Source organism: Salarias fasciatus, chromosome 4, assembly GCF_902148845.1.
Source record: "Salarias fasciatus chromosome 4, fSalaFa1.1, whole genome shotgun sequence".
NCBI lineage: Eukaryota > Metazoa > Chordata > Actinopteri > Blenniiformes > Blenniidae > Salarias > Salarias fasciatus.
The window spans coordinates 18,209,798-18,230,809 of record NC_043748.1 but is presented as its reverse complement, the minus strand read 5'-3'; the positions used below and the strand labels follow the sequence as shown (position 1 = coordinate 18,230,809).

The window sequence follows — 21,012 nt, the reverse complement described above, 5'->3', positions numbered from 1 at the left end:
CATTTTCAGCATTCAGTTTTGTCTTTTTTTTTCTTTTTTTTTTGCATCTTAAAGTTAATAAAATGATTTTTTGGGTTGGCAATTATCAGCTTTCCAAGGAGAAGGGTGCAAAAGTCGCTTTTCTGCATTCTTTAGCTTCAGAGTCTTCTAAATGTTTGGCTGGTTCAGCGTCAAACACAGCAGAAACCCAGTGAATCGTCTGGCCGTTACCTGCAAACGCACTGACAGCTTTCTTGATGTCTTCAGTGTTGAGGATGCTGCTCATCGCCATCTCAGCTGCTGCAGACGACGGGGGAAAGATAAAGAGAGGAGAAGGACCAGTGGACGAGACAGTGAAAGAAAGGGAAGGACAGCGTGGGAAGAAGGTTAAAATCAAGGTCGTTGGAGAACAGCGAGAGAACTCTGAGACACTCTTGTATTACACTGGTGACTCCAGAAATGGAGCAGGAAATCAGGGCATGTGAAGAAGAGCTGATGAGTGACGGAATGAATTAGTGACGGGTGTGGCGGAGTGATAAAGAGAAGGGAAAGGTGCAGGAGAAAGAAACAGGAGGATTTGTTTGCAGTATTTTTGGAAGATGGGGAGTAAAGTGAGGGAGCAGGCAGGCAGACAGAGCAACCAGCGAGGCGTCCATATCGCTGTTTTCCATTTTATCTGTGTGATATCACTGAGCTGAGAGCGATGAAAGCAGGACACAGGACCAGAGGCCATGTCAGCGGGGGTTTAACAGGCCATCTGAGTCATCTGCTGTGTCTGTAATGTCACGGGAGGATTCAGGTTGTCAGCCCATAACAGACGGACCACCTCCTTTTACCTCACGCTCTGAAAGGTGAGCTCCACGCTGAACAGCGCTTTGACTTTTTACTCAGTGTATGTCACTGAACCCGATCGCTGCTTATGAAGTTGTCACCCCCCCCCCACACCCCCCAGCTTTGACTGATGCTCTTTTCTTCACTGTTCACATCACAAACACACACGCAAGGGCTGTGCACGAGAAGGCAAAACACAGTTGGTGGAGTCTCTCGCCCGGAGATGTTGAGAAGAAGAGCGTGACGTGGGGATTAGTGGAGGCGGCTCTCCGATTTCACTTTGCGGTCAGGCAAACCTTTGCTGGGATTTCTGCGGGAGATACATTACTTCAAGCACGTTGTGTGACAGCATGGAAGATCACACACACACACAGGAAAAACCTCTGCGAGAAACAACACACGCTACTCGGGTGGTTGCTCGTGGTTTTTTACTGTGTTCGAACCGCCACAGTTTGTGTTGAAGTGCGGCGTCTCAGATTCTCAGTGGGTATTTTTCGATACTGTAAAGTCGTTAATATGACCGACTGGGAAGCAGAGAAACTCGAAGTTTGACTCTATCAGTGAAAAAAAGACATTCAAACTAGACGCTCTCACTTTCCAAGTACTTTACGCACTCAAGGCTGTTTACTACAGTTTGTTGTACAGCCTGAGTCTTCTATGGTTGCAAAGTATGGTTACAGTGTATTTGTGTTGCCATCTTCACACTGTCATAAGAGACCAGGCTGAACCAGTGCTGCTGACACAACGTGAGTGGAGGTGAACTGTCTGGTCCAGGAGTCGGAGGAGTGACCCCGTCACCTTGTAACAGCATCGTCACTGTGTACTGTCTGGGCAGCGGATAACGCTGAACTGGCCAGTATCATTAATTTGCCCTTCTCAGTTGGAAATACAGTCCGGCTTGCTCGTACGTCCCACTCAGTTTATTGCTCCGTCATGCCATGATGTTTTTTCTGAAGCAGGGAAACTGTTTTGAGCCCTTCTTCTGCTTGATGTGACTGATTTTACTTCAAACCAGGTGAAATATCCAAAGAAACAACAAGGACAGCAACGCTGACACACAATAACAGGCAGAAACTTCAACGATTTTAGATACAAACTGCTGAAAAAAATAAATGAAGCGTTAAGCGCTGGTTCATAGATTGGTTCTGGTGGTGTAACACAACACAACACAACACAGTGATGAATGAGCTTCTGGAGGAGGACAGTGATATCTGCTACAGTAACGTATGGCTGCGCCCACAGATCAATAGCAAACAGTGCTCAACGTGCGTGGCCACACGTGCAATCTTTTGTCATTATAAAACCACAGCCTTCTTCACTGACCTTTAGCTCAGAGAGGTCTGTTGGGAAAAGAAACGATTCACTGTGAAATGAGGAGGATGGGATTGATTCAGTGAGATATCTCTGCCAGTGGAACTGTATAAAGTCAGACACTGATTCAGTTAAGAGAAAACAGACCAGTGCTGGTGTTCGGCCTGGTGTTGGTGAATGATGAATGATCATCAATTCAATCATTCTTTAATATAAGTCTCACATTTTCAGAGCCTCACTTTATCACTGTCTTGCAAAAATTGAGAAAGAAAACTGGAGCCAGCAAGTGAATAAAGGCAAGAAATATCCAGTGTGTAAACAAATGTGACAAAAATCCACATGTATTAAAAAACATATCTTTATCAAACCTTCAAAAAGAATCGTTTAGTGTGCTGCTAAAAGAAATGCTTTAGGTTTGACGTGAGCATCGGTACATGTTAAAGTTAAACATGCTCATCTTGCACTAGAAATGAAAAGCCACAAAACACTCTATAATAATGTCAAGAAAAAGCTACACTTTTAAATTTATAGCATGCGATCCATAATATCTTGCTGTCCAAAGGAATGATCAAAGTATTTTATGATAGGAAGTTGGATGTAAAGCATCTTTTTGGTTTCTCATACCGACCCTTTAGTTCAGCTGTGTTGTTTGGCAGAAACTAAAGTCTTCAGGGAGCGAAGCAGCATTTTAGAAATAATGGTACTCTGTCTGCCAAAATTGTAGCCTATTCTAGTGTCTATCGGGCATATCTTTCAGTTCACACACAGATGGAGACCAGCGTTTTCGGAAAGTATTGTTTTCCCCATTTCCATGACGACGGAGTCAGAGGTTTCTCAAAAAGTTCCATCTTGGAAGAAATTTTTAAAAAGTGCTTTTCTAGTATCTCTGAGCTAAAACAAAAGGACTGTTGGGCGTTGTCACTCAAAAACGTGTAAATGGCTTTGAAGCCACGACTGCCACTGATGACGACCCAGCATCTGTTCATCTATCCAGGCTTCGGTCGACCTTTCTTAATTTAGGTTATTAGTGGCTGGATATGATATCAGCTGACAGCACTGAGCTCCAGCTCAGTGGAACTCCAATTTGGATCAAACATACATTAAAATAATTTCATAAATGACCAAACTTCAAGCTTCATAATGCAGTTTTACAACCTATGCTCTAATTCCTTCTGAACATTACTTTGTAACGATCTGCATGATCCGACCTTCCCAGTTTACATTTGGAGATGATTTACTCACTTGTGAAAACATTTTTTCTTGAGATTAAAAAACCTTTTTTAAACTTCTCCTGAACAGAAGAAGGTGCGATATGAGCATAAATCCGGCATCGCCAAGGTTATCTGTCGCTGCTCCTTTGGGATGCTCAGCAGGAAGTTATTGTTTAGTCATTGCTGTTGTGTAACCTTAATCTCCGTGAGATCAACCTGAATTGTACCGGATGCCCTTGTTGTTTTATTTATTTATTTATTTTTGCTTATTCTTAGCAACAGCGATTTCTGTAGACTTGAAAGTTTGTCCCTGAGGTGTGGTGTTTACTTCCTCTTTAATCTCACTTCGAATCAACATTTTCATCCTGAGGCAAAATGCTTCAGTGAGATGCAGGGAGAGCGTGTACGTCAGCCTGAACCGAGGAGGAACAGTTTGAAAGGATGCTTGACTGACAGAAATTCCCCAATTTTTTTGAATAAATGCTCATTTTTGGGGAGTTTTGTTTATGTGAGGATAGCTTTGCATAAATACTTGAGAAGATCTGAATTTTAACTGCTGTACATTATGCACAGCCTGCCACTCAACACGAATCTGTCATTATTACTGAAACAAGGGCAATTAAAACCAATTTACGCGGTCCAGATGTTGAGAAAATGGTTCAAACAACACATAAACTCCATATGGAGGAAAAAAACAAAAAAAAAAACAAGGTAATAGAATGTGACCTCAAAACTGCGTTTCTATCCGATGAGATGAGATGTGAGTTGTTGGCCCACAGCTCATGAGGTTGACCTGCGCAGCCTTTCAAGGCCCATGAGCACGATGATCTTGCTCAGTGTGATAAATCCAACCATGCTGCAGGACTGCCAGCGCTCCAGTTAACTGTAACAGCTGCATGAGCGTGCAAATATGTGTGTGTGCATGTGTGTGTGTGTGTGTGTGTGTGTGTGTGTGTGTGTGTGTGTGTGTGTGTTACTGAGGTGCCAAGCAGTGAGGAGATGGGAGGCTCAAAGAAGAATATACTTCCACTCTGAGAAATCTGACCCTCTTGTGTTCATCTGAGTGTGAATTTTTGAGAAGCACTCAGTGAAATGCTGCAGGAACGTCAGGTTTAAGAGGAAAGAGAGAGATATATATGATGCGGCAGTACATCTCTTCAGGAATGTTGCAGCATGAACTAGCGATGAACCTTCTGCAGACAGAAGCTTTGATGGTACTGTGTTCAGCCTTTTTCAAGTTACATGTCTGTGTCAGGGAAATAAACAATTAAATAAACATTTTTGCAGAGTTATGATTGTAATGTGAGTCATACGACCCTAAAACTTTGTATTTTTTAATATAGTTCATGTGAAGTCACATTGAAATCAAACATTTTTTTTTCTTTCTTTGTGCTGCATCCATAAAATACCCTCAGTATATGTTACATACACTTATCAAAGCCCGTACAGCCATGCCTGGACAGCGGCAGTTTCCTTAAAGAGCCCCAACAGCTGCAGTCGGGCCATTAATGTGAGGATGATGAACCATTCTAAGAGGCCATTTACTGAAGCAGCCGAGACCCCAGTGATTTTCCTCCTCCGTGAAGGCTTTTTATCTGAATGGCCACTGATCTGCGCAGTTGATCTTAAAAAATAAGCTCAGCTGCTAAATGGAAACTAAAGCCTCCTCAGTATGCATTACATAGCCTATTGATTTTATAAGGCTGCTGACAGAAAGGGGAGAGGACGGCGGCGTTTGTTCAAAAACAGAGAGAAATAGAAATGCATGCAGCCGTGCGCAGCCACAAACACACAGCAGGGAAAAATGGATTTGATAAGAGGAGCGCAGAGACTCGGGGATCATGTGGCCGTTATCGCTGCTGTCCACTGCCTAATCCTCTGGCAGGTACAGCACAGGATAGCTTAACCACACAGACACAGCCTGCCAGCAACAATAGATTTGTGGTGTGGCAAAGTGTGTGTGTGTGTGGTGTGTGTGTGTGTGTGTGTGTGTGTGTGTGTGTGTGTGTGTGTGTGTGTGTGTGTGAGACTGTTTGTTCATGACAAAATTAAAATGTTCCAGTCAAGCTGAATGTAGTTGAGACACCAAACCGATGCTGAAATGAAGTGAGCAGCATGTTAAAAAAAAAAAAAAATTCTCAAAATCTAATTGAACTCACCATCTTTTTAATCGGCAGTTTAACTGCAAAACTCAAATCCAGCGCCTCCAAAAACATCCGTTATTGCTTGATATCTTAGAAAGTCCTTGCTTTACTGCAGCCTGTATCACCTGAATTTGACAGTCAACCTCAAACCCAACGTCTCCGCTTCAGTCTGTCAAGAAAATAGTTTGGAAAACGATCGTTCCAGTCTCAAGTAGAAGTTCAACAGGCAAATCCTTACGATGGATAAAAACAATCGCCTGTGATATTTGTGAATTGTGACTATGAGCTGCGGCCGTCAGACAGACGATGTGGAGGTCAGTGGAGGGAATTAAATCGGTTTAAGAGCTCATTCGTCTGTTTCAATCCATAGTTTAAACAGTGGGACTCGGTGTTTAAGCTCCAGCCCAGCAGACACACTACGTTGTATTAACGTTGGTTCTTGGTTGGATATGGGTTGCAACGTTGGACAACCAAAAGCCAACGTTGATACAACATCTAAAGCTTACGTCAGTTAAACGTAGAAATTTTAACGTCAATCTGACGTTGTCATTTAGTTGGTTTCAAGTTGCGTTGGCCAGTAACCAACATCCAACGTCTGCTCAACGTTGAGTGCTAACGTTACATTGACGTCAGGTATATTACCAAAGCCCAACGTCTTCTAAACATTATATTGACAACATCCAAACAATGTTAAATTCCAACGTCAACCCAACGTTGTACTTTAGTTGGTTTTAAGTTGTGTTGGCAAGTAACCAATATCCAACGTCTGGTCAACGTCAAAGGCCAACGTCAAAATGACGTAGAATACTGACGTTCAGTTGTTGGGTTTGCAACCAAAGCCCAACGTCTTCTAAACGTTATACTGACAACATCCAAACAATGTTAAATTCCAACGTCAACCCAGCGTTGTACTTTAGTTGGTTTTAAGTTGTGTTGGCAAGTAACCAACATCCAACGTCTGGTCAACGTCAAAGGCCAACGTCAAATTGACATAGAATACTGACGTTCAGTTGTTGGGTTTACAGCCAAAGCCCAACGTCTTGTAAACGTTATATTGACAACATCCAAACAATGTTAAATTCAAACGTCTACCCAACGTTGTACTTTAGTTGGTTTTAAGTTGTGTTGGCAAGTAACCAACATCCAACGTCTGATCAACGTCAAAGACTAACGTCAAATTGACGTGAACAACGATGTTCAGTTGTTGGGTTTACAACCAAAGCCCAACGTCTTATAAACGTTATATTCACAACATCCAAACAATGTTAAATTCCAACGTCAACCCAACGTTGTACTTTAGTTGGTTTTAAGTTGTGTTGGCAAGTAACCAACATCCAACGTCTGGTCAACGTCAAAGGCCAACGTCAAAATGACGTAGAATACTGACATTCAGTTGTTGGGTTTACAACCAAAGCCCAACGTCTTCTAAACGTTATATTGACAACATCCAAACAATGTTAAATTCAAACGTCTACCCAACGTTGTACTTTAGTTTGTTTTAAGTTGTGTTGGCAAGTAACCAACATCCAACGTCTGGTCAACGTCAAAGGCCAACGTCAAATTGACGTAGAATACTGACGTTCAGTTGTTGGGTTTACAACCAAAGCCCAACGTCTTGTAAACGTTATATTGACAACATCCAAACAATGTTAAATTCCAACATCACCCCAACGTTGTACTTTCGTTGGTTTTAAGTTGTGTTGGCAAGTAACCAACATCCAACGTCTGGTCAACGTCAAAGGCCAACGTCAAATTGACATAGAATACTGACGTTCAGTTGTTGGGTTTACAACCAAAGCCCAACGTCTTCTAAACGTTATATTGACAACATCCAAACAATGTAAAATTCCAACGTCAACCCAACGTTGTACTTAACTGGTTTTAAGTTGTGTTGGCAAGTAACCAACATCCAACGTCTGGTCAACGTCAAAGGCTAACATCAAATTGATGTCGAATACCGACGTTCAGTTGTTGGGTTTACAACCAAAGCCCAACGAATTCTAAACGTTATACTGACAACATCCAAACAATGTTAAATTCCAACGTCAACCCAACGTTGTACTTTAGCTGGTTTTAAGTTGTGTTGGCAAGTAACCAACATCCAACGTCTGGTCAACGTCAAAGGCCAACATCAAATTGACGTAGAATACCGACGTTCAGTTGTTGGGTTTACAACCAAAGCCCAACGTCTTCTAAACGGTATTTTCACAACATCCAAACAATGTTAAATTCCAACGTCAACCCAACGTTGTACTTTAGCTGGTTTTAAGTTGTGTTGGCAAGTTACCAAGATCCAATGTCTGGTCAACGTCAAAGGCCAACGTCAAAATGACGTAGAATACTGACATTCAGTTGTTGGGTTTACAACCAAAGCCCAACGTCTTCTAAACGTTATATTGACAACATCCAAACAATGTCAAATTCAAACGTCTACCCAACGTTGTACTTTAGTTGGTTTTAAGTTGTGTTGGCAAGTAACCAACATCCAACGTCTGGTCAACGTCAAAAGCCAACGTCAAATTGACGTTGAAGAACGATGTTCAGTTGTTGGGTTTACAACCAAAGTCCAACGTCTTATAAACGTTATATTCACAACATCCAAACAATGTTAAATTCCAACGTCAACCCAACGTTGTACTTTAGTTGGTTTTAAGTTGTGTTGGCAAGTAACCAACATCCAACGTCTGGTCAACGTCAAAGGCCAACTTCAAAATGACGTAGAATACTGACGTTCAGTTGTTGGGTTTACAACCAAAGCCCAACGTCTTATAAACGTTATATTCACAACATCCAAACAATGTTAAATTCCAACGTCAACCCAGCGTTGTACTTTAGTTGGTTTTAAGTTGTGTTTGCAAGTAACCAACATCCAACGTCTGATCAACGTCCAAGACTAACGTCAAATTGACGTTGAACAACGATGTTCAGTTGTTGGGTTTACAACCAAAGCCCAACGTCTTCTAAACGTTATACTGACAACATCCAAACAATGTTAAATTCCAACGTCAACCCAGCGTTGTACTTTAGTTGGTTTTAAGTTGTGTTGGCAAGTAACCAACATCCAACGTCTGGTCAACGTCAAAGGCCAACGTCAAATTGACATAGAATACTGACGTTCAGTTGTTGGGTTTACAGCCAAAGCCCAACGTCTTCTAAACGTTATATTGACAACATCCAAACAATGTTAAATTCAAACGTCTACCCAACGTTGTACTTTAGTTGGTTTTAAGTTGTGTTGGCAAGTAACCAACATCCAACGTCTGATCAACGTCAAAGACTAACGTCAAATTGACGTGAACAACGATGTTCAGTTGTTGGGTTTACAACCAAAGCCCAACGTCTTATAAACGTTATATTCACAACATCCAAACAATGTTAAATTCCAACGTCAACCCAACGTTGTACTTTAGTTGGTTTTAAGTTGTGTTGGCAAGTAACCAACATCCAACGTCTGGTCAACGTCAAAGGCCAACGTCAAAATGACGTAGAATACTGACATTCAGTTGTTGGGTTTACAACCAAAGCCCAACGTCTTCTAAACGTTATATTGACAACATCCAAACAATGTTAAATTCAAACGTCTACCCAACGTTGTACTTTAGTTGGTTTTAAGTTGTGTTGGCAAGTAACCAACATCCAACGTCTGGTCAACGTCAAAAGCCAACGTCAAATTGACGTTGAAGAACGATGTTCAGTTGTTGGGTTTACAACCAAAGTCCAACGTATTATAAACGTTATATTCACAACATCCAAACAATGTTAAATTCCAACGTCAACCCAGCGTTGTACTTTAGTTGGTTTTAAGTTGTGTTTGCAAGTAACCAACATCCAACGTCTGATCAACGTCAAAGACTAACGTCAAATTGACGTTGAACAACGATGTTCAGTTGTTGGGTTTACAACCAAAGCCCAACGTCTTCTAAACGTTATACTGACAACATCCAAACAATGTTAAATTCCAACGTCAACCCAGCATTGTACTTTAGCTGGTTTTAAGTTGTGTTGGCAAGTAACCAATATCCAACGTCTGGTCAACGTCAAAGGCCAACGTCAAATTGACATAGAATACTGACGTTCAGTTGTTGGGTTTACAACCAAAGCCCAACGTCTTATAAACGTTATATTCACAACATCCAAACAATGTTAAATTCAAACGTCTACCCAACCTTGTACTTTAGTTGGTTTTAAGTTGTGTTTGCAAGTAACCAACATCCAACGTCTGATCAACGTCCAAGACTAACGTCAAATTGACGTTGAACAACGATGTTCAGTTGTTGGGTTTACAACCAAAGCCCAACGTCTTCTAAACGTTATACTGACAACATCCAAACAATGTTAAATTCAAACGTCTACCCAACGTTGTACTTTAGTTGGTTTTAAGTTGTGTTGGCAAGTAACCAACATCCAACGTCTGATCAACGTCAAAGACTAACGTCAAATTGACGTGAACAACGATGTTCAGTTGTTGGGTTTACAACCAAAGCCCAACGTCTTCTAAACGTTATATTGACAACATCCAAACAATGTAAAATTCCAACGTCAACCCAACGTTGTACTTAACTGGTTTTAAGTTGTGTTGGCAAGTAACCAACATCCAACGTCTGGTCAACGTCAAAGGCTAACATCAAATTGATGTCGAATACCGACGTTCAGTTGTTGGGTTTACAACCAAAGCCCAACGTCTTCTAAACGTTATACTGACAACATCCAAACAATGTTAAATTCCAACGTCAACCCAACGTTGTACTTTAGCTGGTTTTAAGTTGTGTTGGCAAGTAACCAACATCCAACGTCTGGTCAACGTCAATAGCCAACATCAAATTGACGTAGAATACCGACGTTCAGTTGTTGGGTTTACAACCAAAGCCCAACGTCTTCTAAACGGTATTTTCACAACATCCAAACAATGTTAAATTCCAACGTCAACCCAACGTTGTACTTTAGCTGGTTTTAAGTTGTGTTGGCAAGTAACCAACATCCAACGTCTGGTCAACGTCAAAGGCCAACGGCAAATTGACATAGAATACTGACGTTCAGTTGTTGGGTTTACAACCAAAGCCCAACATCTTCTAAACGTTATATTGACAACATCCAAACAATGTTAAATTCCAACGTCAACCCAGCGTTGTACTTTAGTTGGTTTTAAGTTGTGTTGGCAAGTATCCAACGTCTGGTCAACGTCAAAGGCTAATGTCAAATTGACATAGAATACCGACGTTCAGTTTTTGGGTTTACAACCAAAGCCCAACATCTTTTAAATGTTATGTTGACAACCTCCAAACAATGTTAAATTCCAACGTCACCCTGACGTTCTCATTTAGTTGGTTTCACGTTGTGTTGGCAAGTTACCAAGATCCACCGTCTGGTCAACGTTAAAGGCTAACGTCAAATTGATGTAGAATGCTGACATTCAGCCGTAGGGTATACAACCAAATTCCAACATCCTCTGAACATTACACAATGACAACGTCAAAATAACATTAAATTCTAACATCAAGTCAAGTGAAGTCAAATTTATGTCTATAGCACATTTACAGACAGCAACAGCTGAAACCAAATTGCTTCACATAAAAACAGTGCATAAAGAGCTTGATAAAATATATATACAGAGGGTAATTAAATATGATGATAATAATGAAAAAGCCTAACTTATCTATGGGTTGGGCTGGTGGCTGGACACTTATTTAAAAGCAAATGAGAAGAGGTGGGTCTTGAGGAGGGATTTAAGGACCTCCAGGGTCTCAGCTGCTCTGATGTGAGGTGGGAGTGTGTTCTCGAGTTTGGGGGCTGCGACCGCAAAGGCTATGTCTCCCTTGGCCTTTTGCCTGGCCTTTGGCAACACTGAGCACCGTTGGTCAGCTGACTGCCGCTCTCTGAACGGGTTGTAGTAGCAAAGGAGTTCTTCATAGGGAGATATAACTGGACATCTTCAGCAAAGCAGTGGAAGGAGATGTTTGGTGCATAATTGTCCCACGGTAGAGCGCTTGTGTCTCAGGTGTGAGAACTGCAGGTCTGCTGTTTACCTGCTGTGATCATGTGACCTGATTCAACAAACTTTCCCTCATAATCTCTTTATCACATTCTATTCTACAATGCTATTAAATGTGATTTTATCGTCTTATTGTCTTGAGGGAGACTTTGTGACTGGAGTGAGTAATTATGTCCAAAGATCGTCCCAAAAAAAAAAGTCAGCGACAGTCAGCCCTCCTGGGCTCTTTGGTGAATTAACGTCCGAAAGTGTCTGCTGGTTATAGGATGTAATTTAGGGGGGAAAAAAACTTACAACGTCCTCATGCTATCCACTATAAACAGTGAGAGAGGATCTCCATCACAGCAGAATATCACAGCTTCATGGTCGCGGTCGCTTTTACAGTGCAGCTATTCTCAGATGGCTCCACATTACCCATCATGCCCAGCAGTGAAGAGAGCCAGAGTAAAATTTGCTGTTATGTTGGCCATTTTTACAAGTGATTATTTTCATACCGATGCTGATCTGTCACAGTCACCATGAGTGAAAAGTCTGAGACTTTCATCAGGTCGCAGAACTCATCTCTCAGACGCTTACGATCTCTGTTGGTCAGTGTTGCCCAGTAGCACTGAGCTTCATACTGTGTGTATATTTTATAAATGTGTTTTAATTTATTTTCGTTTATATTGTGGTTTTTATTTTTTTTATTCATTTATTCTCAGACACTGTGAAGAAAAAAAAGAAACTAATTGGTTGTTCACGATGTCTGTGAGACTTCATTCATTTCATTTGTTGCTATGTAGAAATACTGAAATCCTATTGGTTGGAGGGAAGCTAGTTCCCACCCCGTCTGGTAGCAGCGCAGTTGATCCGGACGAGCAGAGAGGAGACACACAGGAGGAGGCGAACTGAGAAAAATCATTACTTTAAGGACGAATGAAGAGCTGGAAAAGCTTTGAGCCATCCATGAATGCACTTGGAAGCGAGGAAGCATCCAGGAAGTGATGCTAAAACTCTCCGAAATTCTTGGTGAGTGATATTCTCAGCTCAGCTAATGAGCGCACGTGTCTGATCAAGCTAGCTGCTGCGCCCTGCTGATGGCGGGCTTGCAGCATGTGTTTTTTTTCTTGTCATCTTGGTTCATCTGCTGAAACGACAGTTACTGCTAGGATACAGTTGATAGATAGATTTATTTAATTTTAAAAGACATTTTATTGTGGTTTGATTATACTTTGGGATCTCTGATGTGAGCTGTAGCTTAATTCAGTTGTGTTTTGCAAAATCACCAGTGCAATTTTCTTGAGTATTGATTTGAATTAACTGGTTTGATTGTTTTGTGAAGAGATTTTGCCAGTTTGTTTGTAAAATATGGGTTTATAATGTTTTTGTGTGCAAAAAAGTTGCAATAACTATAAAAACTTAATTTGTTAGAGGTTGTGCTAGAAAAATATTCTAGTTCATGATTTGAAATACAAACAATGGATTTCATGGTAAAAATTTGTAATCATAACTCATGGTTTAAAAGAAACTGAACCCATCATCAATTCATAGGTTAAAAATATATTCTATTTGAGTTGATGTATTGGTTCATAAAGACAAGTAAGTCTTGAAAGGAGTGAATAGAAATGATTGTTACTGTGTTCTTTACTAAGTAGCATGCAGAAATTTGAATAACACAAATGGCCATATGCTCTGTAACATCCTGTGTACAATAAGGTTTTTATTGTCATGCAGGCTGGGTTTTCTTTTGTTCCCTTGGTTGATAACCACTGGTACGCTGAACCCCTGGATTGAACATGGATTCCTCCTTGACCAAAGAGGTGACGAGCTGTCCCAGAACCTGAACCTGATCCTGATACCCCGGCGGAGGAACAACCCCATTCCTCACCTTTATCACTGCCGTGCCGGTAGGACCCTCGAACCGGTGACTTTCAAACCCCGACACAGACTAGATAGTGGGGCAGATAACTGCAAATTACAGGAGAATCGTTCACTTGTGGAAACAAGCACCAAAATTGGCACACATGCTCCTTGGGCATTGCTTTTTTGATAAAAGCCGTTAGCCACCAAAAATTTCATGATGGCGGCCATTTTTCCTTTACTCCCACCATAATGAAACTTAACATGGTGAAAGCAAATATGTATACAAACATTTTATGTATTACAATTTTTATTGACAAACAAATTTAAGTATGAAAATGAGGTGTAATCCTGGTCCAAAAAATGAATGGAGGTCAACGGAAGGTCGAGTTTGGATGGCCAGTGGAACTGCCTGATGAGTCGGATCCACACCAAAATTGTACGCGTTTAAATTGGACCAGGGTACACCCCTCCAGTGAGTTTTACTGCAGTAAAGTGGAACAAATAAAACTAATGGGGGCAAGTGCTGAGTTGGTAAGGTTGTGCTCTGATTAATTGCAATTGTCATTTGTTTCATTGCTTTAGGATTTCACAGAAAAGTTATGCAGATGCTTGTGGAGATCCGAGACATGTTGAAGGAGCTGAAGGTCATTCAAGCATAGCCGCAGGACACAGCTCTTCCTGACAAGGCTACAACAGTTGAAGAACTTAAAAGTCTTGACGAGTCGCTGAACTCGGTGGAGGAAAGACAAAAACTGGTAGGTTTCATATCTGTTGTGAAGTCTTGCGCAGTGAGAATAATATAATAATGCATTCGGGTGTGCCAAGATCAGATCATGACTTTCAGGACAGGGTAACTGAAAATTTCATGTTGGCAAATTCCCATGTATGTTGGTGCAACATGTACTTGAACACCTCTTCTATAATGAAGCACCAATGATTTGTAGTATCCATACACCATTATCGCGTAAAAAGGCAACGAACGCAGGTACCCAAATCCGCATTTTTTAAGGGGACGGACACTCCAACACGAACATGCATCCTATTGAGACCAACTGCTGGGTGTTCATCATGGTACTGATGGTGTCTTTCTTACATGTTTGTGACCCAAAGTAAATAATGCACCAATTACAACTGGTAATTGAAGGTCAGAGAATAAGAGGGGACGGACACTACTGAGGGACGGACACTACACAGCGACTAATGTGGCCCCGATTTCAAAAATTAGATGGGGAATCATGTTTTCAAACATATTGTTGCTATTCATTAAGCAAAGATGCACATATGAACAACCATAGTTCCCCAATCCTTCTTGATATTACATGTGAATCAGGACAGAACATTCGGGGGACGGACACTACAAATTATTTTACACATTGCACTAATTGAGGGATGAGTGGGGAGTTTTTCGCATTCACCGTATTTGGTGATAAAGACTGGTCATATTTCTATTAATTACAAACAAATGCACATAATAAACCCATAATTCCTATTATATCTTCTTGGAGTGGTTAGAAATGTGACAAATAAACAACATTATTGGGTCTTAAACAAATTTCTGTAACAGCATATTTGTTCGCCAGAGCTGGCGTCATTCGGTCAAATGTGGCTCGATCTTCACAAAACAACCTGCAAAAGAAACTAGAGACATGCTGTTATTAGGCATTATTCAAATAACGTGGCCATAACACATTGGTAATATTTTGTTTAAAACATAAATCATTATCTCTTTGCAATGGAATTCCGTAACATGAAAAATGACCCTTCAATACATTCATTTGTGGCAAATAATTTCCAACAGTTTTGTCGAAATTGGTGACAAACTGATTTTTGTAGTTTAGTTACATGCTAGATTGAAAGCAATATTGGTCACAAAACCTAGGCATTGGGTTTCAACACAAATCATTGCTGTAACACTGCCCTTAGGGAAAATATCATCCGATCTTGGCACACCCGATTCCTCTGAGCATTCCTCACTGATTGCATGTGCACTAAGAACGGGATTGATGTAATTTTGTGGTGGTGTATTTTTTCCCTTTTTTTTTTTTTTTTTAAAGTACTGAAGATAAGCACCGAATTTATAACTAGTGTTTGGTCATAGGTGGACTGATATCATTCGGTTGGTGCCAACAAAGCACCGTGGTTCGGTGCCCAATCCTACTGGCAATGTTAAGACTACAACATAATGCATTTTCTCATGTGTACTGTTTGAATCATCTTGTAACACAGTCATGGGGATATACTGAACACTAACCTTGTTTAACACAGATTTTCTCCAATTTCAGATTCAACGCTTGGCAATGGTAGACAGAGGAACGAGTATGGAAACCAATGTCAAATAGGTCATGGACAAGTAAGTTTAAGCGATGCATGTGTAGCAAGCCGTTAGTTCAGCTGTACACTTTCTGTAGAATCAGACCATAGGCCCCGCCTACACAAGCTGTAGCCACCAGGCACTCGCCACCCCACCACAGTTACTTGTGCACATGTGAAATTGTGAAGATAAGGTAAATCAAGCCTTGCACAGATTTGGCGACCAGATACATTTTAAGAATCCATGATTTGCCCTGGAACACTAGATAATTGCTAAGTTAATGTATAATTGTATCCTTATTCCCACAGGTTGATGACGCAAGAAGTCCAGGCGGAGTTCAACTTATGTGGAAGGGGACCTACAAAGAAGCTAGCTTTATATAATGCTGTTTTATATGCGCAGTTTATAGTCATTATTTGCACTGTTTAAAGAATTCTAAAGAGTAAATTTGTGACCTACATTTTTGTGTGCTCAAGCTTTTTTTTTTTCCTTGACTTAAAGGTATAATAGACGATGTTTTAACCAATGACTGGCGTGATGCGAGTCTCAACTATTGGTCCTCTAACATGTCAATCATGCTGGAGAAATGCTTGCGTAACGCCGTCAAGCGTGCTCGTAGGAGCAGCAGAGCCGGTAGGATGGTCTGGCGCATGCACGTTTTTCAAAAAGCAAGTAAGAGACATTTGGCTTCGACTTTTTCGAGAAAATCGTCCATTATACCTTTAAGTGTCTGTTCAGTGTTGGAGGTTAATGTTATCCCGACATTGGATTTTGACGTCAACCCATCATTCAAAAAGCCTACATTCAAAATCCAATGTCTATTTAATGTTGGAGGATGTCATCAAATCTACATTCAAAATCCAATGTCTATTTAACGTTGAAAGTTGACTTCAAGCCTATGTTAGGTTTTAACGTAAATCCAACTTTCTATTTGCATCATAATCCAATGGTAATCCAGCGTTGGAAGGCCAACGAATATTCAATGTCTATTTAAAGTTAGAAGTTGACGTCAAGGCTACGTAAGGATTTAACGTAAACCTAACTTTCATTTTCGTATCATAATCCAATGCTAATCCAACGTTGGAAGGCCAACAAATGTTCAATGTCTATTGAACGTTAGAAGTTGACGTCAAGGCTACGTAAGGATTTAATGTAAACCTAACTTTCATTTTCGCATCATAATCCAATGGTAATCCAATGTTGGAAGGCCAACAAGTATTCAATGTCTATTTAACGTTGGAAGTTGACGTCAAGGCTACGTAAGGATTTAACGTAAACCTAACTTTCATTTTCGCATCATAATCCAATGCTAATCCAACGTTGGAAGTCCAACAAATATTCAATGTCTATTTAACGTTGGACGCTGACGTCAAGGCTACGTAAGGATTTAACGTAAACCTAACTTTCATTTTCGCATCATAATCCAATGGTAATCCAACGTTGGAAGTCCAACAAATATTCAATGTCTATTTAACGTTGGAAGCTGACGTCAAGGCTACGTAAGGATTTAACGTAAACCTAACTTTCATTTTCGCATCATAATCCAATGCTAATCCAACGTTGGAAGTCCAACAAATATTCAATGTCTATTTAACGTTGGAAGCTGACGTCAAGGCTACGTAAGGATTTAACGTAAACCTAACTTTCATTTTCGCATCATAATCCAATGCTAATCCAACGTTGGAAGTCCAACAAATATTCAATGTCTATTTAACGTTGGAAGCTGACGTCAAGGCTACGTAAGGATTTAACGTAAACCTAACTTTCATTTTCGCATCATAATCCAATGCTAATCCAACGTTGGAAGTCCAACAAATATTCAATGTCTATTTAACGTTGGAAGTTGACGTCAAGGCTACGTAAGGATTTAACGTAAACCTAACTTTCATTTTCGCATCATAATCCAATGGTAATCCAACGTTGGAAGTCCAACAAATATTCAATGTCTATTTAACGTTGGAAACTGACGTCAAGGCTACGTAAGGATTTAACGTAAACCTAACTTTCATTTTCGCATCATAATCCAATGCTAATCCAACGTTGGAAGTCCAACAAATATCCAATATCTATTTAACGTTGGAAGTTGACGTCAAGGCTACGTAAGGATTTAACGTAAACCTAACTTTCATTTTCGCATCATAATCCAATGGTAATCCAACGTTGGAAGTCCAACAAATATTCAATGTCTATCTAACGTTGGAAGTTGACGTCAAGGCTACGTAAGGATTTAACGTAAACCTAACTTTCATTTTCGCATCATAATCCAATGCTAATCCAACGTTGGAAGTCCAACAAATATTCAATGTCTATCTAACGTTGGAAGTTGACGTCAAGGCTACGTAAGGATTTAACGTAAACCTAACTTTCATTTTCGCATCATAATCCAATGGTAATCCAACGTTGGAGTACAACATTGTTCCAACGTTACATCAACGTCAAGTGCCTGCTGGGAGGGTGAAAGTGACTGAAGCCTTATCGATATGTATTTGCATTTATTTATTTCTTACTTTGAAGTTAATTGTTGATGGTCTGATTTTATAGACTAAAGGCCCGAGGATCTTGTATGGGAGAACTTTAATTGTTTGCTCAAATAGAGCGAGTTTGCAGTTTGTGTGTGTTTTATAGATGATCAGCAAAGAATATAAATGAATGACGCCACATGGAACGAGTCGGTGATTGTTTTTGGGAGTGTAAGACCCTGTTTGTATGACATTTTCAAGTGAAAGTGATGCATTTTTACCCAAGACAGTGTCATAGTGTCACAAACAGACAATCCATCTGTGTTTTCATCTACAGTTATCTCTAATATTAACGTTAAATGAATCAGAAGAAACAATAAATATCCAGATATTTAACAAGACAAAAGGCAACTTCAGTAAAGTCAACCGGCTCTGAAAGAAAAACTGACGCAGAGATGACCAACCCAACCTGAAAACTTGTGAAAATAACCTTTTTTTATCTCTTTCCAGCCACAGCTCATCGTCTTCCTGTCACAACACTCGAATAATCTCAAACTCGAGCACTTTTTGGGACGTGGCGGCACAAGAGATTCATATCGCTGATGTGCCGTCATGTCAGTATAAACCAAAGTCTGGGAGAAATGTCTTCAACACTGTACTGAATCCGCGCTGAATAAAAAAACCGGACTTCAAAGTGTACAGGTGAACACTTTAGATGGGGGCAATCACGTTCGTAATTAACTCTAATGAGTTTTACTGAACACATATGTGACAAAATATGTGACAAAAACAATCACACACAATCAAACTCGGTCCATATTTGCATAAAATATCGCCAAACAAATTAAAGATGTAAATTCTATTTAATCTGCCAGAGAAAGCATCAGCATTAAAGATACATATATTTCATCCTAATGCCCAAACAAAATAATGTACATCATCATTAATTAACTGAGTCTGTCTCCATTTAAGTGTTGTTCTTTTCCATGAATATTCATGCCTCGGTCTCCAGTGCGAGTGCATGCTTCATTTTTCATTTCTCTGTGATCAAATGTTGAATAAAGGCACATCGATTCAGTCTCAAGAGGAGCTGCATCAGCGTTTTGACAAAGTTGCGTTACCCCGGAGCAGAGATGTGAGGCGCCATCCAATCTCATTAGTTGTAATTAAAATTTGACCTTGAAGGATGTCGCAAGTAAGCGCCGGCCCAAAATAACACCTGTGTTTCTTATTATGGCAGCACAGCGTTGCTATCGGGAAGTAATTACTTTTAGATATAGCTTTCTGTATCTTAAGCCTATCTGACTTTTCGAGAGGCCTATAAATTGAGACACATTAGCTTTCTTCACACGTCTCCGTCTTAAACCTTCCCCATTCGGTAAATCCATCACAGCCTTCGATTACAAAGCAACGCCAGCTGCCTTTAATAATTAACCATTTTCCATGCACATTTGTTGTGTGTTGTTGGTAACCCGCTAATGCATCAAATCACTCAGTGTCAAATCTCTCCCCCCTTCTTTTACTGGAGCATTATTTTCCATCTCTTACCTGGATGGTTGCAGGAGGGACGTCCAGTACAAGATCAGAGCGTCTGCTCCTTCTGTTTTATAGATGATCCTCCTCCTCCTCCTCCTCCTCCTCCTCCTCCTCCTCCTCCTCCTCCCCCTCTCAGCATGCGGCCAGTGTTTTCAGGCAGCTATGCCAGGCCGTATCGCTTTACTGACTTTACTAATACTAATCAAAGATTACTATTAATAATCATCAATCTCCACCCCTCACTGCAGCCAGGTTTCTTTTCTTGTGTTCACCCTCCCTCCTCCCTCCCTCCCTCCTCCAACACTCCTTCCTCGCAGCCATTTGATTTCTCCACCTAATTTCCTCACGCCTCCCACCCGAGGGATCTCTCTCTGTCCTCTAATCCCCCTCTGATCTCATCTCCACTTCTTCTCTTTCCCTCTCTGTCTCTTTTGTCCTAAACTTTTAATTTTGGCTCTTTATTCACGTCCACCTTTAACTCTCTCAAGGCAGTTCGCATCGTCAGTGACGAATTACTCAGCCCGGCTTTCTGTCTGTGTCATGACCGATTTCTCTCTTTCTCATGAGCAGAAACTTGGTTTTGTTGAAAGAAGGCGATTTGTCCAGTTTCTTAAAACCCAAAGCTTCATTTTGAGGGGAAAAAAAGTATGTGTGGGTTTTCTCCTGGTGCACTGACTTCCAACAAGTCAAAAACACATGCTTTGCATATAGATGTGAATATGTGTGTGTATGTGTGTGTGTGTGTGTGTGTGTGTGTGTGGTTATCTGTCTCTCTTCTGCAAGCACAAGCAAGCAACCATGAAAGCCATGCTGATTCCAGGCGATCACTGTCATGCAAACAGGCCGAACGCTCATTTAAAAACTCCACAGGATGTCACATGATGTGACCCACAAAACCAACACAAACTGAAAGCTCAATGTTTGTGCATGAGAATGCACTTCAGCACTCCTGATGCAGGATCTCAGTAAATCCTGAGTGATGAGTGAATTTCCATCTGGAATTGATAAAAAACTTAGAGGATCTATTCATTTCATTCAACGTCATGATGATAACTTTGGGATTAATTTGTCAGCAGTGGAGTTAATTTGCTAAAATCTGTTTAATTTGCAGTGCAATCAAACCTTTTTTAGTTGAAAAAGAGTTGAAATAGTTGTCATAGTTGAAAGATTTTCAAGCCACGCCCAAAAGTGACTCAAAACGGTGATAAACTCATGTGAAATCAGAAACTGGAATTTCATGCTCTCACCTTCTCATTTTGCCAGCTTGACGTTTGGAGTCACAATGAGATCAGGACAGATATTTCCTGTTTACTGCCGAGCATTTTGCAGCATTTGAATCATCTGCAGATGTTGTTTGTGGTCAAAGTGTCATTGCTGAAACAGAAGGTTCAGTAAGTGT

The 21,012-nt window shown here is 40.6% G+C and overlaps 1 protein-coding gene and 1 long non-coding RNA gene across 2 annotated transcripts in view; one reads left to right on the top strand and one right to left on the bottom strand.

The window, feature by feature from the left end:
* Window positions 1–21,012, bottom strand: part of pvalb6 (parvalbumin 6) — a 53,513-nt gene that overhangs the window by 3,588 nt on the left and 28,913 nt on the right. Inside the window, exon 2 of the mRNA XM_030090069.1 lies at window positions 211–279. Within this exon, the coding sequence (XP_029945929.1) occupies window positions 211–271 (61 nt within the window). The 5' untranslated portion in view covers window positions 272–279. The remainder of the gene's footprint in view (window positions 1–210; window positions 280–21,012) is intronic.
* Window positions 13,814–16,080, top strand: LOC115387374 (uncharacterized). Its single transcript, XR_003931363.1, has 3 exons — window positions 13,814–14,062; window positions 15,590–15,657; window positions 15,927–16,080. It is a non-coding gene; the product is annotated as an uncharacterized LOC115387374 (long non-coding RNA).